The sequence below is a fragment of the Pan troglodytes genome, chromosome 9 (assembly GCF_028858775.2).
Source record: "Pan troglodytes isolate AG18354 chromosome 9, NHGRI_mPanTro3-v2.0_pri, whole genome shotgun sequence".
In the NCBI taxonomy this organism is placed as follows: domain Eukaryota; kingdom Metazoa; phylum Chordata; class Mammalia; order Primates; family Hominidae; genus Pan; species Pan troglodytes.
The window spans coordinates 131,785,459-131,811,545 of NC_072407.2; the positions used below are offsets into that span (position 1 = coordinate 131,785,459).

The 26,087-nt window shown below is 45.9% G+C and overlaps 2 protein-coding genes across 35 annotated transcripts in view; one reads left to right on the forward strand and one right to left on the reverse strand.

The window, feature by feature from the left end:
* TMEM45B (transmembrane protein 45B) overlaps positions 1-2,224 on the forward strand; it is a 42,917-nt gene extending 40,693 nt beyond the window's left edge. Inside the window, exons 5-6 of the mRNA XM_522248.7 lie at positions 34-179; positions 1,287-2,224. Coding sequence (XP_522248.2) covers positions 34-179; positions 1,287-1,398 — 258 coding nt within the window. The 3' untranslated portion in view covers positions 1,399-2,224. The remainder of the gene's footprint in view (positions 1-33; positions 180-1,286) is intronic.
* A 4,010-nt stretch (positions 2,225-6,234) lies between these two features.
* The window catches only part of NFRKB (nuclear factor related to kappaB binding protein), a 31,898-nt gene continuing 12,045 nt past the window's right edge, over positions 6,235-26,087 (reverse strand). For 25 of the 34 annotated variants that reach the window (XM_054662843.2, XM_054662839.2, XM_024347479.3 and 22 more), the window contains 19 exons: positions 25,624-25,708; positions 24,957-25,137; positions 24,592-24,700; positions 24,233-24,359; positions 23,949-24,014; positions 20,966-21,045; positions 20,811-20,857; positions 19,826-19,886; positions 19,227-19,401; positions 17,864-17,970; positions 17,300-17,423; positions 17,008-17,087; positions 16,620-16,840; positions 16,252-16,522; positions 15,391-15,603; positions 11,995-12,762; positions 8,342-8,448; positions 7,432-7,567; positions 6,235-7,316 (listed from right to left, as the gene is read on the reverse strand). In XM_054662843.2, coding sequence (XP_054518818.1) covers positions 7,191-7,316; positions 7,432-7,567; positions 8,342-8,448; positions 11,995-12,762; positions 15,391-15,603; positions 16,252-16,522; positions 16,620-16,840; positions 17,008-17,087; positions 17,300-17,423; positions 17,864-17,970; positions 19,227-19,401; positions 19,826-19,886; positions 20,811-20,857; positions 20,966-21,045; positions 23,949-24,014; positions 24,233-24,359; positions 24,592-24,700; positions 24,957-25,137; positions 25,624-25,708 — 3,084 coding nt within the window. In that variant the 3' untranslated portion in view covers positions 6,235-7,190. The remainder of the gene's footprint in view (positions 7,317-7,431; positions 7,568-8,341; positions 8,449-11,994; positions 12,763-15,390; positions 15,604-16,251; positions 16,523-16,619; positions 16,841-17,007; positions 17,088-17,299; positions 17,424-17,863; positions 17,971-19,226; positions 19,402-19,825; positions 19,887-20,810; positions 20,858-20,965; positions 21,046-23,948; positions 24,015-24,232; positions 24,360-24,591; positions 24,701-24,956; positions 25,138-25,623; positions 25,709-26,087) is intronic. The other 9 variants (XM_054662852.2, XM_063783541.1, XM_063783537.1 and 6 more) reach the window with 1 other exon arrangement.

Below are 26,087 nucleotides of genomic sequence, written 5' to 3' on the forward strand. Positions count from 1 at the left end.
CCACAAGACCAACTTCTCTGTGTCATCCCCTAGATTGGGTTTGTGCTGTTCCCACCTTTTGGAACACCCGAATGGGACCAGAAGGATGATGCCAACCTCATGTTCATCACCATGTGCTTCTGCTGGCACTACCTGGCTGCCCTCAGCATCGTGGCCATCAACTATTCTCTTGTTTACTGGTATGTCTGAGACTTTAGTGAAGCTTTTCCTCCTAACTCTAAGCAGGACTGATGTGATTAACTTGCACCATCTGATGAGTGCCGACTACAGGCCAAATTCTGTGCAAGGTACTCTCATGCAGGGAAGGTATCACTACCCTTATTTGCAAACAAGGGGAATGAGGCTTTTCAAAGTTTAATGACCTGTCTGGGTCATAGTAACCTGAGGGACCCAGGTTTCAAATGCAGGTCTCACAGATTTTAAGCCTATGGTGTGGTGGGGAATACTGAAATGGGAATCAGTACTGGATGGCAGTCCCCACGTAAAGGGTTCATTCTGGACCCATCATCTTATTTCCAGACCTGCCCTCCCTGCTTCCCAGAAATGATGTGACAATCAAAAAATAAACCAGAGCAGAATGTTAAGACAAACTGCACTCCACCCCTCACTGAAGGCTCCTTAGAGGTATATAGGTAACAGCTATGGACTCCTATGCACTTGCTGCGCCCCAGGCCCAGTGGAAAGCAGCTACACTCTATTATCCCATTTAATCTTCACTGCTTTATGAAGTATGCACTGTTATTTTTTACAGGTGGAGAAAACAAGGCTTCAAAAAGCTGAGTAACTTGACCAAGGTCACCCCACTAATAAATGGCAGAGCCTCTCAGTGCAAGGGTGACTTTTAGCAAATGGTATTACCAGTTCTATTTGCTGTTCGGCTGCCTCTACCTTTTCTTCTAGGTCATTTCTCTAGATCCCAAGCAGAATATTAGGTTGGTGCAAAAGTAACGGTGATTTTTGCCATTATTTCATCCAGAAAGAGTTCCACACGGACCAAAGAGAAGGGAGCTCAAGTCACTTTCTTTTAGTTCTCCTGCCCAGCCACTGAAACAGTAAACCAAGATAGGCAAGACCTTGGCCTCAATTATGACATTCAGTAGTTTCCACCATCGCCCCTTTATCTACTGATGAATATTTCCTAAGAAGTCTAGTTTATAGACATGTAATCACAGTATTTGATAGAAATACAAAGAAAATAGTTTAAGAATCAGTAGATGCCTTCACATCCTTGGTAATGGATTAAGGGCATCTCTGGCTAATTGGCTCTTACTCTTTCTCTATTAAAGCCTTTTGACTCGGATGAAGAGACACGGAAGGGGAGAAATCATTGGAATTCAGAAGCTGAATTCAGATGACACTTACCAGACGGCCCTCTTGAGTGGCTCAGATGAGGAATGAGCCCAGATGTGGAGGGCGTAGATGTCCCACTGCACAGCTGGAATGAATGGAGTTCATCCCCTCCACCTGAATGCCTGCTGTGGTCTGATCTTAAGGGTCTATATATTTGCACCTCCTCATTCAACACAGGGCTGGAGGTTCTACAACAGGAAATCAGGCCTACAGCATCCTGTGTATCTTGCAGTTGGGATTTTTAAACGTACTATAAAGTCTGTGTTGGTATAGTACCCTTCATAAGGAAAAATGAAGTAATGCCTATAAGTAGCAGGCCTTTGTGCCTCAGTGTCAAGAGAAATCAAGAGATGCTAAAAGCTTTACAATGGAAGTGGCCTCATGGATGAATCCGGGGTATGAGCCCAGGAGAACGTGCTGCTTTTGGTAACTTATCCCTTTTTCTCTTAAGAAAGCAGGTACTTTCTTATTAGAAATATGTTAGAATGTGTAAGCAAACGACAGTGCCTTTAGAATTACAATTCTAACTTACATATTTTTTGAAAGTAAAATAATTCACAAGCTTTGGTATTTTAAAATTATTGTTAAACATATCATAACTAATCATACCAGGGTACTGCAATACCACTGTTTATAAGTGACAAAATTAGGCCAAAGGTGATTTTTTTTTAAATCAGGAAGCTGGTTACTGGCTCTACTGAGAGTTGGAGCCCTGATGTTCTGATTCTTCAAAGTCACCCTAAAAGAAGATCTGACAGGAAAGCTGTATAATGAGATAGAAAAACGTCAGGTATGGAAGGCTTTCAGTTTTAATATGGCTGAAAGCAAAGGATAACGAATTCAGAATTAGTAATGTAAAATCTTGATACCCTAATCTTGCTTCTGGATCTGTTCTTTTTTTTAAAAAACTTCCTTCACCGCGCCTATAATCCTAGCACTTTGGGAGGCCGAGGCAGGCAGATCACGGGGTCAGGAGATCAAGACCATCCTGGCTAACATGGTGAAACCCCGTCTCTACTGAAAATACAAAAAATTAGCCGGGTGTGGTGGCGGGTGCCTGTAGTTCCAGCTACTCGGGAGGCTGAGGCAAGAGAATGGCATGAACCCGGTAGGGGAGCTTGCAGTGAGCCCAGATCATGCCACTGTACTCCAGCCTAGGTGACAGAGCAAGACTCTGTCTCAAAAACAAACAGACTTCCTTCAACAAATATTTATTAAATATCCACTTTGCAACAGCACTGAAATGGCTGTAAGGACTCCTGAGATATGTGTCCAGCAAGGAGTTTACAGTCAAACAGGAGAGACATGCCTGTAGTTACATCCAGTGTGATGGGTGCTGAGAGGCAAGTACAAACCACGATGAGAAAAAGGAGAGGAGGGAAAATGCAGAGCTTGCCCTGCAGAAAAAGCACATCCCAGGTAGAGAGGGTAGCACATTAAAAAATGAAAGCATAAAAAAATATGGAGAACTTAAAAAGATTAAGTTCTACAAACTGATAAAAGTGAGTTAGGACCAAGTTGATGGGCCTTAGAGACCAAATAATACTTTCCGTGTGCATAGTATGTTTCAGATTCTGAGATGCACCCTATCTCATTTGATTCTCACAACTGCTTGTAATGTGTAAGAGCATGAGGTCTTTCAGAAAAGCTGGCTGGCCTAGCCGGGCACGGTGGCTCACGCCTGTAATCCCAGCACTTTTGGAGGCCGAGGTGGGTGGATCATGAGATCCAGGAGGCATGAGGCAGGAGGTCAAGAGATCGAGACCATCCTGGCCAACATGGTGAAACCCTGTCTCTACTAAAAATATAAAAATTAGCTTGGTGTGGTGGTGAGCACCTGTAGTCCCAGCTACTTGGGAGGCTGAGGCAGGACAATCACTTGAACCCGGTAGGCGGAGGTTGCACAGTGAGCCGAGATTATGCCACTGCACTCCAATCTGGCAACAGAGTGAGACTCCATCTCAAACAAAAAGAAAAGTTGGCTGGCCTAAGGCCACACAGATGCTAGGTGGCAAAGCCAGTCTTATGACTCCAAAACCAGGCATCTGTCTCACCATTCTACCCTGCTACGTCACACAAATCCAGGAGAGAGAATTTACATAAAGCACTGCATGCGCTTTGGAAGAAATGCTGTACTTAATTAAGTGAAGGTAACCTCCTTTCAGAGGAGCCAGCCTTTCAGGTAGCCAGCCTTTCAGAGTTGAAGTCACAGCTTAGGGATTCAAAATGAGCTACTAAAAACACTAATTTAGTTATTAGAGAACTCCGGGTTCCACTTTCAGGATCCACCTTGGTTGGCCAGTGGAGAAACACAAGTATTCTTCATTCAACAAGTACTGAAGGACCTATAATTGGCAATGAACGTAACATGTGTTCTTTCCTTGGGGACTGCAGGTGGCAGAAGGACCTGTTCAGTTTTACTTTCAAAGAAAAGATCCACATTTGAGGTTTTTTTAAGTGTACCATATTTTAAGAAAGAAAATGTACTATTTTCTCCAGAGTGAGGGGCTAAGGTGTGAAGAACAGATATAAAATATTAAAATGTATTCAGATGCCCTTCACACAGCAAGGCTTGTGATGCCTTCATGGAAGTGATCAACCCTATCATAAACATTGTTAGATGTGGTATTCAAGTATAAACTGATGACAGTACTATTCTCCACATCCTGTCTTAGATATGTTTTCTGAATAATTTTACCAATATCTGTCAACCAGAGGCTCAATGGTTGCCACCAGAAGTCCTTTTGAAATTGTTCCCTACAAAACACCCACCATGGCTGGGTGCAGTGGCTCACGCCTGTAATCCCAGCACTTTGGGAGGCTGAGGCAGACAGATCACCTGAGGTGAGGAGTTGGAGACCAGCCTAGCCAACGTGGTGAAACCCCATTTCTACCAAAAATACAAAAATTAGCAGGGCGTGGTGGCGCGTGCCTGTGGGCATGGTGGTAGGCACCTGTAATCCTAGCTGAGTACTCAGGAGGCTGAGGCAGGAGAATCACTTGAACCCAGGAGGCGGAGGTTGCAGTGAGCTGAGATCTTGCCGCTGCACTCCAGCCTGGGCTACAGAGTGAGACTCCATCTCAAAAACAAAAACAAAACACTCACCATAGCTGTGCCATTCATCTGTCAGAAACCTGAGGCCAGCATATGAAGGAAGCAAGTGTGGCACAAATCCTGGGCTGTCACCGTAAACAGCTCCAGTGGGGAGTTCCCATTCTCCGCTACTGCCATTCCACCCACAGGCTGGATAGTGCCGAAGTCACACTTCTGAGGAGTCAGCATCCTGACGCAACCTAAACTTTACACTCACTCCCTGCTCTCCAGAATGCACACGTCTGCCTGTGCAAAAACAACAAGCAGAGTCAGGTGACCTCAGCTAACAGGAATGTGGGCAGGGCTGCGGCTGAATGCCAGAGCTACTTTTATTAAATTCCTTGTTAAGTAAATTCAAAAGGGGTTTGTTTGTAGCTGGCAGTAAATACCTAAGACAAGATCTCTGGAATTTCTACCTTTTTTTTTTTTTTTATTTAAAAACTGTCACATGGCTTTCTATGTGAAATGTGATTCTTGAAAATAACAGATACGCAAATATCAAAGGATTATCAAACGCAGACACACTCGCCTTTCTCAGGTGGAAAGGCCCATTTCCCCGCACTGCATCCTACCTCTCCCCACTGCCAACCTCATCCCGTGCCAGTCTACTTGCCCATCACAAGCTCAACCTGGGAGGCCCATTCACCTCTGCTCTCTGCAATGCAGGCCTCCCACCTCCTAAGACTGGATCGCCCCCAGGCTCGCCAGGATACATCACAGCCCTCCTGCCCGGAGGAAGGCAACAGAGAGAGACTTGACTTAGAATCAGAAGCTTCTCTTTAACTTCAACTCAGAATCATGTCTTCCAACGGTTAAAGGGGAATGATGACACTGATTTTACAAAATTGCTCTAAGAATTAAACAAAATGTCTGTGAAACAGCTGCGGAGCCAACCAGCCTCCCAGACCCTCCTCCGCTTCGCAACCCCCTAACCATCCAACAACTAAGCCAGGCTGCCTCCATCCCACATCCTTCAGCTCCACCTCTTCAACCCACAAGAGCTTCAATACACTCCAAAAATTAAAGATACGTTTTTAATAACTTGGGCTCTTTCAAGAGAAACAGGGAAGCACCATCACCTCAGAAAGCCTTTACCACTCACTGCTGCCCCAAAACAAGAGATGCATATATTGTTGACAACCAGTGCTTGAATTAATTACATTTTAAAATATCGTCCTGAGCTCTGCCTGTAGCTGAGAGGCTGAGAAGCGTGAAATAGCCAGGATTAAATGACCTGCAAATCTAGACTGGCTTCTTTTGGGGCTGGTACTGCCAGGCAGACAGATCCCTGTTCCTTGCACCCCCACTGTCCTCCACCATCTCTACTCTGGATCAAGGGTCAAAAAATTTTTTTTCGAGATGGAGTCTTGCAGGCTGGAGTGCAGTGGCATGATCTCGGCTCACTGCAGCCTCCGCCTCCCGGCTTCAAGCAATTCCCCTACCTCAGCCTCCCGAGTAGCTGCGACTACAGGTGCACACCACCACGCCCGGCTAATTTTTTGTAGTTTAGTAGAAACAGGGTTCCACCATGTTGTTCAGGATGGTCTCGATCTCCTGACCTCGTGATCCGCCCGCCTTGGCCTCCCAAAGTGCTGGGATTTACAGGCGTGAGCCACCGCCTCCGGCCACAAAAACAAACAAACAAACAAAAAAAAAAAACACTTTTACTTAAAAGGCCATATAGGAAATACTTTAGGCTTCAGGGCCATCCAGTCTCTATGTCAACTACTCAATTTTGCCTTCGAATCTGAAAGCAGCCACAGATAACACAAACACAAATTGGTCTGGGCTGTGTTCCAATAAAACTTTATTTACAAAAACAAATGGCCAGCCCCAAGGGCCTGGTTTGCAACTCTTGCTCTGGAGCAGAGCAGAATGTATACTCTCTGAACTGCAACAAAGTTTCTGCTGCAAAAGCAGCACCTCTGCTGTCAGTCCCCTCCTCTCTGTCCACTGGCTCTGGACGTCCATGTGAACAGGCTTGCCAAGAAGGACGAAGTGGGCAGGTAAAGCTGGTGGGGGGGGGGGGGGTGGCCACAATCAAGATCCCAACACCCCTATCTGTAAGAGGCAGTGCCAAGCGAATCCCATTTCAGGGGACCCACTCTACCTCGCTGCCTACAATGAATTCCCATCTTACAGCCTCTCGATTCCTATGCAGTCACCAAGCTGGCTACCACCTTACTAAGATTCTTGCCATTTTCTCATTCTAGTCAAAAGAGTAAGTCATCGGTTTGGTGGAGGGGGCGGCTAAAGCCCAAGTTTGTATTTGAGAAAGATGTACAACAGGTTCTTTAAAAAAATAAATTACATAAAATTTTCTGGACACAAAACTCCTATCCAGACCACTAGTCATGGAGAAGACCAGAAGCCAAAAAATACAATCCTCATGGAGAACCAGCCTATTCGCTGTGTGCACTCTGCAAGTGGTAAGCCTTCCCCGGGGGTCTTACTCTCAGAACTCTGGCTTGTTGGACGTAACTGGTAATTCCTGCAATTTCAACAGAATATTCTCCTAGATTGGTAGAGAGCAGATCCTGGAACCCTGGAGTGAACCTTTCTCAGGGTGCTCCACTATGGCACGTGGCAGCAGAATCCAGGCCACGAATCCAGGCCACTGTTGCCATCACCCCCCGCCTGGCTGCCTTGAACAGGCAAGCTTAAAACAATGATGCAACCTCCCTGGTCCCTTCTCAGCCAGGACAGACCAGGCATGGTCTTTCACGGAAGCCATCCTCTCTCATAATCATTGTTGCTCAGGTGCCTGTTTAGGAGACGGAGCTGTAGTCACAACAACAGTGGAGACTGCTTTGGAGGAGCCAGAAGCTGTTCCCTGTTGGAGATGGGATGCAGGGACAGTCTGGATGCGCACCTGTTTACAAAGACAGAAGGTCAGGTCAATGGATTGCAAGCGGACTCACCAGTTAAGAACAGCAGTGGAATCAGAGAGGAGCCGGATATGGCCAAGAATTTGCCCTGGGCCTTACCTGTGTGGCCTGACCTTGCTGCTGAAGCTGCTGCAACTGCTGAGCAGTGAGGAAACTAACAGGCTTATTGCCAGCAATGAGCTTAGTGCCTGCTGGCATAGTTGTGAGGATGATGTTGCGGCCCAACCCACTGAGGCTGTGGAGGGAAAGCAGGGGTGAGATATAATGATATCGACAGGTATTCTCTGGCCCAGATTTAGGCCGTGTATTGAAGGACAACAGGGAGGTCTGTGCCAATGAAAATCCCAGCATTTCAGATTAAATGGAAACCAACTGCTGAGACCACCTTTCTTCCAGCTTCACCACTTCCCATGGCAGGAGAAGACAGTAATCCCAGAAGACCCCAGTGCTCTGGATAAAATGGCCCTTGGCTCCTGGCCCTGACCAGCAGGAATAGTGGACAGGGCCCCAGAGAGGTGTGCACTTCTGCAAGAAACGCTCCCCCTAATAGCCACATCTCACAAGCTGCCCTGAGACTGCAGACTCATTTCATCGTGCCCTTTATCCCTGTTTAAATTAAGGCCACAGGTGGCCCTCATTCCCTGAACTGCTTAGGTTCAGAGCTCAAATGTCAAAGGGAGGCTTCCCTCACACCTAGCTGAGCCCCATCCTAGCACTTCCCACACCCTTTTCTCTCCAGTATGCATCACCACACATGTTGCTTTTTTATTATTTCTCTACTTTACAATGTATGCTTGGACAACAGCAGGGATTTTCATCTGTTTTAATCACTGCACCTAAAACAATACTGGATGCTCAATAAATACTGTTGATGAGCACAATAAAGCAGAGGTGTCAAAGGAGGGCCCAAGAAAGACCAGCCACTTTGCCACTTGGTGACAAGGACTGGTAAGCCCTGCCTGCCACTTCCACCCCCGAATTGATTCCTTTACCATGACATGGTACTTACTTGGCTCCAAGGTTGCCTTTGATGATGGGGGCTGTGACCACGCTCTTGCCCTTCATTGGCTGGCTGATCACAGAGAGGGGAACTGTGATCCGTGTAGGCAACTTCCCCTAGAAAAAAAAAGCAGTCAGGTTTTGTAAGACAGGAGGTAAAGAAAACCAGCAAGTGTCACCTCCAGGGCATCAGGAACTGAGAAGCAAGCACTACAGATGCTGTCAGTCCCCAGTACCCACCAGGGTCTCAAGGCTCCTGAGGTTTGGGCCCAGAAAACCCTAAAGAACTATTTATATACCATAGTCAGGTGAAATCTGATCTTTTATCATCCTCTTTCATGCCACCAGAAGCAGCAGCAACCCATCTATCTGCTTTCAACAGGATAAAACCTGTATCTAAATCACAAAGGCAGGTGTGTCCTCACTTTAGCACAGTCCAAGATTGTGAGTTCCTTGGAGGACAGAGGCTTATCTCTGTATCCCTCAGTACATGGCACAGTGCTGGGCACACAATCACTATTTGGTGAAATAAATTTGAGGAAGGACAGAGGAGCTCAAGAGTTAATACCTAAAGCACACAACTACTCACTGGAGCGCAGGGCCACTGGTGAGGAACAAACAGCAGGGCATGCTAGATTAGGGAGAGGCCATGCTCTCCGGTGCTTTCCATTTCTCCCGGAGATAAGAGAGGTTAGCTAGGGGACACTAATAATAAACTCAATCAAGTGAAAAGTCCAACCCCCAAGCTAATAAAGCCTAAGAAGAATTTTTTTTAGAAACTGAGAAGGCCTAGAGTCTTTGGGACTTCAGGATGGTTAAGATAGGTCACTGCATTACCTGTTTTCAGATGGCCTTGATTTTAATGCTTGACTGGTAATAAAATTTCTATGCAGTAAAATCTTATGTAAATTAAATCTGAGTTTTAAAAAATTCAAGAGGGCTGGCTGACAGGATGCTGGGAGAGGGCATCAGCATTCCACAGAGGCAGGCTAACACTAAGGAGACGGGCACTCAGCTGCAAAACTGCGCCGCAGGTCCCCGCACCTATCTCCATGGGGTACACCCACAGCCTGGAGCCTGTTAAAAAAGCATGCAAAGAGGGCAACAGGCAACAGAATACCTTGAGATGGTACCTCCAGATACATTTACTTATGGTTTTGTTCTTCCTCGAAATGCCTTTGTTGCTTAAAACATCTCAGACCAGTACACTGCCTAGAATGATCCCTTCAGGAACTACCAAAAAGCTGACTAGACAGGGGGAAGTAAGCACCATCAATACTTCCTGCCCCACCAAATGCTCTCCAGTTGCACCTACCCAGGTTGATTATAACAGGACAGATGACACTCGATATAACCTTTCTGTTAGAGGGATTCAAAAGAAACAAAAGTGGATCAAGTGAGTGCAGTTTCCCGCTTCCTTGTTTCAACTTCTATGATGTGGAAACCTAAGTAACTCTTTTTTGTTTTTTTTTTGTTTTTTTTTTGAGACAGAGTCTCGCTCTGCCATCCAGGCTGGAGTACAATGGCACGATCTTGGCTCACTGCAACTTCCGCCTCCCGGGTTCAAACGATTATCCTGCCTCAGCCTCCTGAGTAGCTGGGATTACTGGTGCCCGCCACCACGCCCAGCTAATTTTTGTATTTCTGGTAGGGACGAGGTTTCACCATGTTGGCCAGGCTGGTCTCGAACTCCTGACCTCAGGTGATCCGCCCACCTCGGCCTCCCAAAGTGCTGGGATTACAGGCGTGAGACACTGCGCCTGACCAACTGTTTCTTTTTTAACCACACTATGTTAAGATTTTCTGTTTTGGGTATTCATTTGACTTATGTTTATATCCTTCTTCACTGCTCTGGCTTTTATCCCAATTTATGAAGGTTTCCCTATATAGCTTGCTCAGTAAAGTGAAACTGTATTTTATACTGTCCATACACACCCCTCTTCTGAACAATGCTCCTTACCTAGAGGCTGAAGAGAAAACACACATGCATCCACAGACACCTGTGTGGGGATATGGGGATTTGGTTTATGATAAATGCAGCCTTTCAAGCTAGTGGGGGAAGCAATAGTTGATTATTTTGGCAAATTTGAAAACTAGGAAGTGAGATTTCAACTTCATCCTATTCACAAAAATATATTTCAAATGCATTAACAATTATACTTTTTTTTAAAACTCAAGGTATTTTATGAAAATAAAGGTTAACATTTTATAATCCTGGGGTAAGGAAGACACAGACATGAAACCTAGAAACCATTAAAGGAAATGCTGACAGATCTAATTAGATACAATTATAAAGATCTGTAGAGCAAAAGACTCCATATATAAGGTTAAAAGATGACAGACTGGAAAAAAATATTTTCTATGTATATAAAGAATTCACATCCACAGATGCCGTATCTTCTGGATGTTATAAAAAGCCACCTCAAACAATATGAAAATGCCAAATACCTCAAAAGAAAAGTGGCAAAGATTTACTCACCAGGGAGCACATGCCAATCTCCAAATGAATGGATACTCAACTTCACTCATATCAGGGAAATGAAATCAAAAAAGAACCCCCTTTTCACCAGTAAGACAGGTATGCGAGGTTAAAAAGACGTGGTATCAGCACTGGTTAAGGTCTAGGGGAAACAGGAGGCTTGCTGATAGGGGCACATGTGGATGTGGCCTTTCAGGCGGCACCGCTGGAGTATCTCAACTCTCCATGTGTGCACCCCCAAGGCTTGCACTAGCACTCTCCGCTTCAGAAACGTTCACACATAAGCCCAGACACATTCACCACTGCCTGGCTAACAGTGGAAACGCATCCTTTAGCAGAGCCCCTTCTACCGGTTACTACACCATTAAAAAGACCCCAGTCAGTATCTGTGTATGGCCTAGAACGACCATCAAGACATTTCTAAAAAATAAATATAGCAGCCGTGGGCGGTGACCCATGCCTGTAATCCCAACGCTTTGGCCGGCCGAGGCGGGTGGATCATCTGAGGTCAGGATTATCGTGACCAGCATGGAGAAACCCTGTCTCTACTAAAAACACAAAATAAGCCGGGTGTGATGACACATGCCTGTAGTCCTAGCTACTCAGGAGGCTGAGGCAGGAGAATCACTTGAACCCAGGAGGCGGAGGTTGCAGTGAGCCGAGATCGTGCCATTGCGCTCCAGCCTGGGCAACAAGAGTGAGACTCCATCTCAAAAATAAACAAACAAATAAAGCAAATCACAGAATATATAAAGTCTCTCATGGGTGTTTTTTAAACTACGTGTACATGTATGAAAATGCTCAAGAAAAGGACTAGGAGGATAAATGCTGAACTACCAACAGCAATTAGTCTTCATGAAGGGAGAACTGGAATGTAGTCAGGTTTTATTTTGTCTGCACTGTTCTTTACCATTTGAAAAGAATGTATGCATGTACCACACTTTGATAAATTGTGTTTCAAAGGAAACACAGTCTGACACATAAATTGTGTTTCAAAGGAAACACAGACAAAAGTCTATCAGTAAATAAATCTATTTGGGGTAAATGAGGTGCTTTTAGGGCCTCTAATTTCCACTCCTAAAAAGAAGTTTCCTAGTTTTTAGGGAGTTTCTCGGGTAATGGGCAGTTGAGCCTTGATTAAGTTTTCTAAAAAGAAGGCCTAAGCTTTACCACTAGTTACTCACAGCCTGGGACGTGGACACAACCGTGGTGCTGACAGGGACCTGCCGCACGGTGGGGGCTCCTGTGCCGATGCTGATGGGGGTGCTTGCAGCCCCAGAAGCCACAGCTACAGTCTTGGACACAGCAGCATTCATACTGGGTAAGGACACCGCTGAAGTATGGACAGTTCCAGACCCACTGGCCACCGAGGCCCCTTGCTTGGCGTGGGTTGCAACGGTGATGGTCTGGCCTGCTTTGGGAGGCATCACTCCCAGTCCCTGCACAATGCGGATCGTGGCAGCTGGTTTTGCTTCTGAAGAGGCCACTGTGCTTTTTCCCTTCTGGTCAGCCACACTCACGCCAAGAGCTGGCATCAAGCGAAAAGCCGAACTTGAGGCTTCTGTTGGCTTGAGGTCAGGAGTCACTTTGACCACAGTGGTACCTGTTGGAGTGGATGAAGGGGCACTGGCTGAACTGGCCTTGGCAGGGCTATCAGCTGCATGGACTGGATTGGAAGTGACGTGTAAGGTGGCAGAGATGCCTTTGCCTGTAGTGTTGCCTCCTGTCCCGAAGAGGTCCTGGGTCAATTTGACTGTGGTAACCTGGGACTTGGCCAATGTGGCCATCATGTCCGGAGTGATTCGCAGAACCGTCTGGCCCTTGGCATCTGTGGTGATGGAAGAGGGCGGCAGACGCAATACATCCTTACCCTGGATGCGGAAGTTAGTGGCTGTGAGTGGAATGCTGTTGCCTGTTTGGGGCTTCACACCAAGCTGCCCGGTGATTGCCACCTGAATGGGGAGAAGCAGCACTGATGAGGGATTCACAATAGTAAACCGGTTACAAAATACAACCAGACAAACTTCCGTTTCATGGGTAGATGTTTTGTATTTTTTTTTAACTTTTTATTTTGCAAACATTCACAGAAGTAGAGAACAGTATAACAAACAAGGGTTTGTTATACCCTTTCACCCAGCTTCAAAAATTAATACTTTGTTTTAGCTATCCCTCCCCACTGTGGTGGGGGAGGGAGGAATTAGAATATATTAAAGTAAATCCAAGATCTATTATTTTACTGATCAGTATCTCTGTACACATCTATAACCTAGAAAAGGACTTTTTGAGACGGGGTCTTGCTATGTCACTAGGCTGGAATGCAGTGGTACAATCAGAGCTCACTGTAGCCTCGAACTCCTGGGCTTAAATTTCCTCCTGCCTCAGTCTCCTGAGTAGCTGGGACTACAGGTGTACAACTGAGCCCGGCTTCCCACCTCCTAAGGCCAATTCCCTCATGTGTAACAGATGCAAGCCTTTTAACCTTACTCAGGGACTTCGTCTCTCTGTGGCATGATCTATCTTCTCCCTTCTACTGGACTACGGCCATCAGAATGCAAACATGCTGTAATACTTCCCACCCTAAAAAACAACCAATCCTGGCTAACTCTACACCTCCCTCCACCTACTCCACTCCACATTCAACTCCAGTTCTCTGCTCTCTTCAGAAGCAAAATTCCTCTAAAAACTACCTATATAATCACCCCTTGGTATGTGCGAGAGACTGGTTCCAGGATGCCCCCAGGTAGACACTAACATCCACAGAAGCTCAAGTCCCTTACACAAAATGCACTATCTCCATAAAAGCAACAAACATCCTCCCGTGTAGTTAAAATCGTCTCTAAATTACCTATAATATCTAATACATTGTAAATCCTGTGTAAATAGCTTCTATACTGTATTGGTTTTTTAATCTGTATTATTTTTTGTTGTATTGTTGTTTTTTACTGGGGTTTTTTCCAAATAATCCATGGTTAGCTGAATCTGAGGATGTGGAACCCACGAGTACAGAGGCCAATCATACTCACTGTCTCCACTTCCTCGCCTTCTCTTTTGAACCCATTCCCCAAAAGCCACCAATCCACTGGCCCAGTGAAGCCCACGCATTATCCTGATCCACCGAGTCTCATCTCACACTGCCACTACACCTCACACCTTCCCGACCACACTTTTCTCTGTCTTGCAGTCTCCACACCTCAATTTTCTTCTACCTCAATAAATGATGCCACCATCTAACCAAGCGCCCAAGCCAAAGCCATGGATGGGGTAAGTCTCACCTTCCTCCTCTCAGACCCCTACTCAAGCCACCAGCAAACCGCACTGGCTCCCACTTCAACCACATCCAGACCCCACTGCTCCCCTCCACCTCCGATGAACGGTCACTCCCATCTGCGGCAGCCTTGCCTCTCACCTGGACGACTGCCACTGCCTCCTACAGGGGTTCCCCATTTCCGTTCTTGTCCCGCATTGTTCATTCTACCCAGCAGGTGGATGTTTCTTTAAATGTAAACCAGATCAAGTCACCCTTGCTCACCATCTTCCAGTGGTTCCCCCTCACATTTAAATTAACGTCAAAGTCCCATATAATCTAACTACCGGCAACCTCTCCCATCCTCATCTTCTCACACCCTCACACTTGCTCCCTACACTCCAGCCACAGTGATTTTCCTCTCGTTCCTCAATCATATTCCTGACACAAAACATCTGCACTTGCCATTCCTGGGCCTCGAATGTTTTATCTCCCAATCATCACTTCATGGCACACTTTCTTTCATCTCTTTCAAATGTCACCTCCCCAGAGAGGCCTTCTCCAATCACTGCAGCTAAAATAACACACTACTGCTCTCCACCCGAGCCTGCCTACTGATTAGCATAGCATTTATTACTATCTCACACTGAGGTACTTGTCTCTTAGCTCTATGAGAATACGAGTTCCGCGAGGGCAAGGACTCAGTCTGTTTAATGTACCATTAAATCTCCAATACTTAGGACACTCTCTGGCTTAATGTTTGTTGAACAAAAAAAAAAACATTACTTTATCGTTATGTGGTTCCATTTCTCCACCTGTAAATAATAAGAGTGCCTACCCCACAGAGCTAAGAAGATTAGACTATTTAACAAGCAAAAAATGCTTACCGCGGTGCAGGCACACAGGAGGCACTCCTATCAGTATTAGTTGCTATACTGCTTACGAGTCTTTGAAGTTCGATGATTATTCTTTTATATTCACAACCAAGAAAGTAGAAGCAAATTCCACTTTCACGAGTGGTAAACTGAGAAGCCAATAAAATGTGGCCACGGGAATTTCACTAAATAAACTCATGAACAGTCTATTCTAAATCCAGAAACTCGACTACTAAATGCTGAATTAAATGGAATGAAACAGAAGAAATCTCTTCAGCATCTATCAAAGCTGCACTGCCTTTGCCTTTGGTGGGAACTCACACCTAAGTATCTATAAGCTGAGAGTCGAAGATGACAAATCTTCTTCCCATGGGCATGCAGTCTGGCCAAGAACCTCCAGCTCCAGTGGTCCCTGCTCCAGGATGAAGGATTGAGATCCACGTGGAAAGAGCCCCACCTACCTGCTTGATGATGTTCTGTCCTGTGACATTTTGAATGACGGCAGCCGTGGAGGCACTGGGAGCAGAGGTCCCAGGAGAACTCGTGGCTGGCTTACTCACAGGGCTGGCTGTGGCAGGGAGACTTGTCACCGTGAGCCCTGTCTGCCCGGGTCCAGGCCGCTGCACAGTGGCTGCCGTAGTCTGCGCTTTGACGGGCACGGTGGCCATTACTGTCTAGTTGAGGGCATGAGGCCGAGAGCTTAATTAGACTCTAAGATGCAGACCAGCACTCGAAGCAAGAGTCTCCCTCAGCACCCAGGAAGCATTGCTCTCAAAGAGCTTCTAATCCCACAGTACTTAAGGCACACCACTCTCTAAAATGGACACTGTAAATGTCTCATTTGTGTATATCTTAATTTTCAGAATTTTACATTTAACATCTCATTTTATTCCTACACACTGAGGACAAATACTATCTTACCCCTTTTATAGCAAAGGAAACTGAGACAAAGAGGATACAAATGTTCTCTAAACTCACACAACTAGTTCATGGCGTAGCTAAGACTAGAGGCACAGCAGAAGGAGCCTGAGAGGCAGACTCACAAGGTCCGCATTTACAACCCACCTCTACGAAGATCCTGATGTTAGGGTCCCAGGGAAACCACCAGACTGCTCTGAAGATCTGATTCCCAACACATAAACACACTATCTAAAAATGCTTACACAGCTCTGAACATTCAGTGGCTTATTCCGACGAATGTCATCACCAGTAGCAATAATCTATGGCTCCCCGGTCCTTACCCAGACACTGCCCATCTGACTCATGAGCCCACCTCTGGGTCTGCATCCCTGCTTCCCAATGACCACAGCTTCCCTGTTTACCTGGGGCACTACTTTGGTCTGTGTGGCAGTGGCTGGAACCCGGATCTGCGGTCCTGCTGGCATCTGTGGCAATGTCTGTGCCGGCCCTCCCGACTGCTGGGGAACAGCAGGAAGGCTAGGCTGGGCCACCACTCGCACCTGAGACAGTCCAGCAGAGCCAGAGTGGCTCACGACCCGGGCGGCAGCCTGAGAATTGGGTGTAGTCTGGCTGGAAGCTGGGGAAAGCATTGTTCCCAGATGTGGCATTGTTGGTGAAGACACCAGAAGAACACTATGAGGAACATCGGGGAAAGATAAAAAACAAAAACTTAGGACATGCATACAAAAGAACTCTAGAACGAAAAAGCTGAAGAAAAGGAGGAACTTACCCCGAGCTAGACTTAGCTGGTTCTGAGACTGTGGAAGGGCCGCTTTTGTTCACTGCCGATACAGGTGGAGGGGAGATGGGAATGGCGGGCAATGCTGGTGTGGTGGGGGTTACAGGTGTGACTGGGGTGGGTGGCATACTGGAGTCACTGAGGCTCATCTGGCTCTGCTCAGAAGGGCCACTGCTAAGGACCTTTATGGAGCTCTCCTTGCTACTGGACTTCTAGAACGGAAGACAAAGAAAACTCACCTGGTGTCGTGAAGATCCCCCTAAAGGAAGGGACACCCCTACAGCTCCTGATGCCCCACACCAAGTGAAAGCCGAGCAGCTACTCTTAGTTGCCTCCATCCCAGAATCCCTAGGGCAGACACTCTCCTGAAGTCACTTACCACCTTGGATGGGGGCTTGGGTTTTTGCTGAAGAGCTTTTCTGGCTTTAGCTGCAGCTGCTTGTGCTTGGTGAATCCGCTCTGTGAACAAGAGGGGCAAGCTTCAGCCAGAGTTTAACCTTAGCAAACTAAAAAGAGGGGCTTTGTTAAAAACCAACACCTTGCCAGTGGACTGAATCCCGCCTCTACCATCTTGTCCTACCTATATGCCAATGAAAAGAATAATGGAATTGGGGTAGAAAGTCAGAACGTATCCCCAGTCTGGTCGGACAGTGCCCAGAGGCCTCACACACCAAACTCTTCTTCACTCCGGTCACGATGCAGGTAGATCCACAGCTTTCGTCCAATGTCGTATTTCACACAGGGATCTTTTTCATAATGTAGCCGATCCAGTGCACCACTCACTACTGTATTTACCTACAAATCAGACAAAGGGAAATAAGAAACAAGTCAAGCTTAGATAACAGAAGTTATTTGGACCCTAGGAAAAAAATGTCATTGTATCTAAATCACAGCTGATACAGATTCTATCTCAGCCTAGCTGCGTATTCCCAATAGTTCCCCAAATCGTTTGACGAGACAATAAATGCTGTTAAGACTACTGAGATATTGATCTATTTTTACTATAAGGATACTGTGAAGTAAGTGACCAGTCTGCCCTTTATCATAAGCTAAAAGAAAGCCTAGAGCAAAATTTGTGTTTCGCTAACAGCAAGGGTTTTGATCACTATGCATTTCTCAAGGTATATTTTTCACTTCATTCAGTTTTTAAAAAATTTGTTATATTTTATATTTCCTGATAAGTTTTCTTAAATCCATTCTGGAACAAAGCAAAAGTAATCTCTTCTCCGTCCTACCTGAGTGCTGGTGACATCTGGTGCAAGAAACTGGGAGTCCTTAAGCAGTTCACAGATCTCTGCCCGTGTGCCTTCTCCATTAGGCAGTCGAGCCGCAGCGTCCCGAACTGATGACATGAGAAAGCACACAGTCCACAAGTCAGGCAGGGTTCCTACGGAGGTACAACCTCCCCTACCTGCAGTGGTGGGCAAAGCTCCCTGGGGTTCCTGCTCCTCTACCTTCCCTGATGCCGGATTAGGTGCACTCTGCCCTCCAGCAGCTGGCAGCTCAGCCACTGGAGTTCCCTATACACTTCTTTTTTTTTTTTTTTTTTTTTTTTTGAGACACAGTTTCGCTCTTGTCACCCAGGCTGAGGTGCAAGGGCATGATCTCAGCTCACTGCAACCTCCACCTCCCAGGTTCAAGCAATCCTCCTGCCTCAGCCTCCTGAGTAGCTGGGATTACAGCCGTGCACCACCATGTCCAGCTAATTTTTGCATTTTTAGTAGAGACAGGGTTTCATCACGTTGACCAGGCTGGTCTTGAACTCCTGAGCTCAGGTGATCCGCCTGCCTTGGCCTCCCAAAGTGCTGGGATTACACGCATGAGCCATCGCATCCAGCCCTTATACACTTTTAAGAGTCACTTTTAGGTAACACCTTAAGAATTCAGAGGGCCTGTGAACTCAGGTGGGAAGCAAAATTACATCTTAAACTGAAATTAAGTATTTCCTTTAATTATTAACAAAGGGAACAAACCATATACTGCAGTGCTGTGATGGTGTAATAGAAATCAGACATTTTCATATATTACAGCTACTGCAGATAGCTAAGAATATCATTTATACTCATCACTACTCGGAAATTTCAAGAAATGTCAGACCTGCTAGATCTTGTCATATAACATCATAGTAACAACACATATTTCTGCACCATAAACTTGTTTTAACATTTTGATAACTACTTCAAAACAACTGGTCTCTTTTGTAACTGTATTTTATTTTATGCATTTAAAAGCATAACTCTGAGAAGGGGTCCACAAGTTCCACCAGACTGCCAAAGGGATTCCTGGCACTCAAAAAGTTAAGAATCCTCACTGTTAAATGAAGCATAGCCTGCAGGAAGCAAATTCCTGTATTTAACCCATTTAGCTGGTCTGGGAGCAGCTCCTAAACGAACGTAAACATAAGCCCAAACTTAAGGAAGAAGACTGGGAGCTGAAGATGTCCCCTTCAGCTCCCAAATTCCAACGCTTCAAAAAACTATGCCTTGTTCTCAAAGCCTAACCTGAGTGGAGGGGTAAGGAGGACAGAGTTCAGAGTTGATAAGAGAAAAGCTGCGGGGTGAAGAAAGGGATCTCTGATAATCGACATGTGCCACCTACCAAGAGACAGAATGGTGACGTAGGCAGGCCGGTCGGAGCGCAGCAGGGAGTGCTCCCGAGCCTTGTTGAGCGAGGTCTCCTTGTCAAACACGCCCTTCACTGGCCCCACCACAGACTCAAAGCCGTGCATGCGAAAGGTGAACGCCTTATGGGGTTGGCTATACCTGTAACGCTCCTACCAAGAGACAAGGGACAAGAGTTCTAGGTCAGAATTAGTGGGGTTCTCTCTCGGGCTTCCTTACAATATAAGCAGATCCACATGGAACAATTAAAACAGGAAGGAACAAGTGATTCTAGTACGAATGTTCAGCCAACCACAGTGGGAAAAGGATGGTTCTCAGAGCCAGTCACTGAGCAGAGGGACAAGGAGGTAATATGAAGGCACTTTGCTACCTGGAAGACAAGATCATCCAAGTATTTCTTACTCCCCTTCCCCACACCGTTTCCATGCCCAACAAGTAATCCCAGCCAACAGAAGGTCTAAGGGGAAAGGTATGAGTTTCTTGCAAGAAGGTAGATGCAGGAGAGTCAGGCTTAGAGCGTCTCTCTGCATGGCTCACAGAGGCAGACACTTACACTGGCTTTTAGGTACTTCTTACCTGCTCCTGAAAAACCCGTTTCTCCTCCCCCGTGCTGGGACGCACCACATAGTCAGTTCTTCTGGAATATAAAGAATTCTGTATCAACCCTGACAGCTGGCATGTGTGTCAGACCCATTGCCCCTGCTTCAGAACCATTCCCACTGTGACATGGAAAGATGTCCCTCAATAAGCACTCAATTCTTAAAAAGGCGAAGAGCCCACTTTCCAGCTCCTACGAAGTAACTCCTGTTGGTAATTCCAAAATCACTTGATTCTTAGAAATCCAGAAAGGTACTGGGTGGATAGATGGGCAAGAGGCTGACATCTTTACCTACTGCTTTCAATATTGCTGTTAAGTAGGTCCATTCTAAAGGCAACAAACAATTCGGCCTTAGAGGAACAAAGGGCTTCAGGTGTGTTAGATAAGGGTTGTTTTTCTACCTCCAGGGAAAGTACCCAGGGGCTTGAGATCTACACCTCTATTACATGAAGCAAAAGTTCTGCCACACTTAGACTGGGCCTCTGTCCTGGTGTCAGAAAACTACCGAACCATGCCAGGACAGAAAAAGAAACATGGGACAATGTGATATAAAGAGCCTAGGACTAAGAGTCAAGAGATCTAAGTTCTAGCTGGGGTCCTGCTGCTAACCTTCAGCAAGTCACTCAACTTCATGCTTCCATTTACTGGACTAAGATGGCCTAGATGAATAATTCTCAAGTAGGAGCCCAGGGAGGAGCACACATTAAAAAAGTATGTCCACCTACAAAGCAGGTCATATGCCCCTTAGAGGCTCTCCTGCTGGCCCCTCTCTTCACCACAGCCCCTTCCACAAGGAGTCCCGTTCACTCAGGGGGTGCGGCCAAGTCAGGAAGAACCAGGGGACTCCTCAGAGCTCTGAAGCCCATTACAGCTCTAGCATACCAAGAAGTATTAACAAAACCAAGGCAATATCTGAACTACAGTTTGCCGGGACACCACCCACCACTACAGTATTGTACTCACACCCGAGGGACAGGTGTTGTGGCATCTGAGCTGTCTTCATTTTCTTGCTGGAGAAAAAGAAAACGTTGACAGGTAAATGGACTAAAGAATTTGGGCAAACTTAAGAGCTCTGGAAACCTAGTGATAAGGATCTGGTATTTCTTAAAAAAACATACCTTACAGAAGGCCTGATCTTTGGTCTCTAGCCATAGCTGGAAGAGGGCAGCTAATTCCTTTTCATTATCTTGGGACTGGCCTATTAGAGGAATAAAGAGATAAAAAAATAAGAAGGTCTAAGGTATTATTGAGAATCCTGCTTTCTCTTTACTAGCTGTAAGTACAACACAGAGAGATTCTATCAGGAGCTGTAGCAACAATCCTTCACACATCCACTGCCTTCCAGCTGGCGGAAGTCAGCCTGGACCACCACTCTTGGATGCCACCTAATGAAACCATTCACTCCGCAGGCATTCGCTGAGTACCCACTGTGCCACGCACTGCATGTGAAGCTAAGGTTACTCGGTGAATTCAGTCTCCACCCTCATGGGAGTTTACAGTCAAGTGAGGAAAGAGCACATATTTTAAAATCAATTCAAAAAGTGGTAAGCATCACAAAGGATGTCATCATAGCTTATACCAAGGTAATTATTCTATTTTTGTAGGTAAGAAAGGCTTCTGGCTAGTGGGGCACAGAGAAAATTCTATTCACTAGCATAGCAGTTAAGACCCTGGGGCAGGAAAAAGCTTGACTTTCCACAACCCGCCTAGAAAGAGATAAGCCCTGTCTCCTGTGCCCTCTTCTCAGGTCACTCTGTTCAGGCTGTCTGAGACCCTGATGGCACCTGTGTCTCCTGCCCAGCATAGAAGCCACAGGACCATCATCGGCCAGGTCTGCTTATGTGATGAATGCAGCTACCCTTCTCAAAGGGGCTGTCTACCTTTGTTTTCATGGTCAATACACAATATCACTATTTGCAGAAACCTCCCAACAATGGCAGAGTAGCTTCAACTAAAGCATCTGGCCGACAAGCTTCAAACGCTTATTATCTGGCCCTATAAGAAACATTCTGCCAGGCCCAGGTATACGTGCTCCCTCCATGGCTACTGCAGCCTGACAGATGGGGGGAGTGCTTGCAGTCAGCTACCATCATCACCTTCAGCTCACGGTGGCTTCGCCTCCACCGTTCCACTAGAGAATCACGCTCACTGAAAAATTCACAACTTCCTCCATGTTTACAAATCTTTAGTCTTTATCTTACTGAATCTTTTAGGAACTATAGAGGCAAATGACCACTCCCCACTTCTCAGGCAATCCGGTCTCCTGGCTCCCAAGACTCAGGAAAACCCTGCTCCAGGCTTTCCCCATCTCTATAGTCAACCCCTGCCCCCGCACTCTCATGCTGTCACTCAGCCCCTCTGCCGTGAAGAGCCCTCCTCGGCCCTCTCTCCTCACTCTGTGCTTCCTCCTCAGGTAACAGCATCATCTGTGCCCTGCACCACACACATGCCAACACTCTCCCCCTTAAACTCTCTGGTCTGAATTCTAAACCCACACATCCTACTGTCTATTCAACAACTCCACTGAAATACCTCAAATGCAGCTCTAAAACTAAAGTCAGGCTGGGTGCAGTGGCTCACACCTGTAATCCAGCACTTTGGGAGGCCGAGGCAGGTGGATCACCTGGGCTCAGGAGTTCAAGACCAGCCTGGACAACATGGGGAAACCTTGTCTCTACTAAAAATACAAAAAACAGCCAGGCATGGTTGCACACGCCTGTGGTCCCAGCTACTCAGGAGTAGGAGGCGGCAGGAGAATTGCTTGAGCCCGGGAGGCAGAGGTTGCAGTGAGCCAAGATCATGCCACTGTACTCCAGCCTGGGGGACAGAGCAAGACTCTATCTCAAAAAATAAATGAATAAATAAATAAATTTTAAAAACTAAACTCGGGATCTCCACCCTCCAAGTCCAGTCCTCCACAGCTGCTACCTGCACGAACAACACCTTCCTCCACCAGCTGCAAATCTAGCAGGAGCCATGCCTCACACCATTCTCCTTCATTCCCCACAGCCAAGCCATAACCAAGCCCACCTAACTCTTTCTCAAACGTATCCATCCTCTCTCCCTGTGTCTAAATTACTGTCAGCTCTCACAGCCCGTGGGTTGCGTGACTGTTTTAGATCAAATCTTCCCCATGGAAAGGTTCTACCCCCTCCACCTCGAATGCTGCTGCCTCCCCTCTGCCCGCCTGGCTCAGTCCTATTCATCATACACCTCTGCTCAGAGGCTGCTTCCTCAGGAAGGTCCTCCAAACTCTGCAAACTACATCAATTCCTATTATCATAAACACCCATCCTCTCTGGTACTTTTCCTTCACAGAAAGGATCATTTTGTCATTAAATCTAAGTAAGTATTTCTTCCCCAAACAGACCTTAGGCCCTACGAGAGGAGCACACTGTCTCAGAAGCCATTGTGTCCCCCAGCACCTAACAACAGTGCCTGACACCCAGAAGCTGAATAAATGTAATAAATAACGAATGAATGAGTCTACCGTTTTCATAACCTGCTCTCCATACACTTCTCCACAGACCACTCAGCACAGAGAAGTGCTTGTGAATTTCAACAAGAAACCAACACTGGATTTCTCTCTTTTCACCATCACCAGGTAACAGCCTCCAAGTGACTTCAGATGCATGTTTTGACAACTTACACACTAAGTGGGCTTTATAAACTTAAAAATAACAACCCTGTTCTTTAGAAACAACTTATTCGGGGCTGCTGCACATTCTCCTCAATAGCAAAGCCCATTTTTAGGAAAGAAAAAATTTATATTACAAATTAATCCAAAGTCATCTGTATGATTAATATAAATGTTGATGCTCTTGCAAAATACCCTTGCAGATTTAAATTTAGCCATCACCAGACTACATCATACAGAAAGGCTATTCCTTCCATCTCAGCTTTGGTCCAACCAGAGGAGTTAGTTAACCCACCTTGAGAGTACAAAAAGGGTGTTGAAGGACTCCTTCACAGAGCAAAATAAGGTCTGATATTGCTTTTTTAAACCAATCTGCAGGACTATATTGACTGGAAGACAAATAAACTTAGGGGAAGAAACGGGAGAACGAAAACCTGTTGGGGTAGGTAATACGGATTACTTACCAAGCAACTTCCACTGCTGGGTTTTCTCTTTGAATTCAACAAATGGAGAGAAACTGGAAGGAACAGCTGCAAGAAATGGACCACATAAACAAGCCATACAGGTGCATCCCTGAGCTCCGAAACAGCTTTTGAGTGTTCCACAGTGTATTAGAAAAGCAGGAACCTTCAAGGCATAGCATTATGCAAAGGCATGATGGATTACACGAGCAAAGCTGCAGTTTATTCTAATAATTAATTAGACAAAAGGGGGAAAAATACTGACCCTACAGAAAAGAGCATCTTACCTCGACTTTCTCCAGCAAGATACTGCAGGGCTGGTAGTACCAACTCAGCCCAGTTGGGGGCCGCAGAGAACCAGCTGTTGAGTGAGCTGGCTGGCGATGACTGCCAATCCAAAACTCGCTCCTCTAGCTGAGGGAAAGCAAAGGCAGAACCCAGTCAGACTTCTCTTCCACACCAGCAATTCCACACAAGTGCCACCACAAGCTGCAGTATATGCATCCGGTGTTTGTCCGAATCACAAAGCAAGTTAACTACAGAGTGTTGAGAGGAACTCAGAGTTCCACTTCTCAAGCTATAGATCATTCAGGATTTGAACACTTTGAAAACTCTAATGTACCTCCAACTTTTCCAAAACGCTTACCATAGGAAGGCTAGCCTGACTCTCCAGCAGCAAGATCTCTAATAGAAGAGAGAAGAAGCTGGAAGATATTTCATTGATTCCAAGGCAAGGCTTGAGGTCTTCAAGGGGCCTAATGAGGGAAGAAAAATATAAGAACCAAAAAGACCAAGAACACATCCCTAGATTGATTCAGGCGCCCAAGCCTCCTAGCAGTCATAAAATAGTTCAAGAAAGGAGCAAACAATATATTCTCCCAGCAGTATCCCTGGGACTTCAGGTCTACAAGTCCAACATACTTACAGCTACGACAAGCCCTAGGGGCCAGGGCACAGCCTATGGCTTACCCATTCACCCTGAGAATTACAGAATCTCTGTTGCTCACTTACTCTTCCTTGATAGCAGGAATTGCCAGCGGAGAGGGGGCCTGTGAGAGAGGTGCAACCCCTTCAGTACTGCTTAGCGGCTCGGCCAGGTCCTCTGCCTCTGATTTGATCGTTTTTATTTTCTTCTTCTTCTTTTCCTCTTTTTCCTTAACCTTTTTTTTAAGGACAGCCAAGTCATATAAGGCTAGAAAGGCAAAGTAACACCAGTCACAGAAATGTATCTCCTACACAGGGAAGTGAGGGGTCTTATCTGCATATTCTTTTCCCAAGGCCCACCAAAGACAGAAAAGTCTCAGTAATAAAACACTCAATGAAACCAAATTCATTGAGTGATTTATAGCTTTTTATTTTTTTGAGATAGGATCTCACTCTGTTGCCCAAGCTGGAGTGCAGTGGTGCGATCATAGCTCACTACAGCCTCAATCTCCCCGGTTCAAGCGATTCTCCCACCTCAGCCTCCCAAGTATATGGCTTAATTTTAATATTAAAGAGCTGATGCTCTGTTGTACTGATTTTACATTCATTTCCCACCTGTTAGCCTGTAAGAGGTAATAATAAAGGTTACCAGCATGAAAGAGGCCATGGTTTCATTTATTTTTGCCATGTTATGGGCTCACGCAACTTAACACCATAGTCAGATGAAGGCTCCTAGAGGGGCCCAGTCATTTACCTGCCAGAGAGCCCTTCCTGCCAGCATTTACTCGAGTCATGATGTCATTGAGGGTCAGGTCCCCTGTCAAAAGGTCCGGGTGATCCTAGATGTGATATCCAGAATTTGGTCATGGAGGCCCAAAAAGGAGCAAAAACTGAGGTGACTTTGCCAATTTATGTAACAATTAGATGTTAGGTACACTTGGGGAAATCACATTGAGTCAAAAATATAGAGAGATAAAACTATTCATTTTTTCCCTATCATATCCCCATTTAATTAAAAATAACTTGATACTGCTGCATAGAACCCAGTTCCAATCTTTCTACCGTACAGCATTTAATTATAAAGCTCTTCTGCATTCCTTGTCTGATGTGCTTTGCAAACAGTCTTGTTAAATATTACTATGTTTTACAGAGTCTGGAAATGGGCTTTAGAGAAGTATCACAGTAACTAGAAAAGAGAGAGAACTCAGTACTGACTTC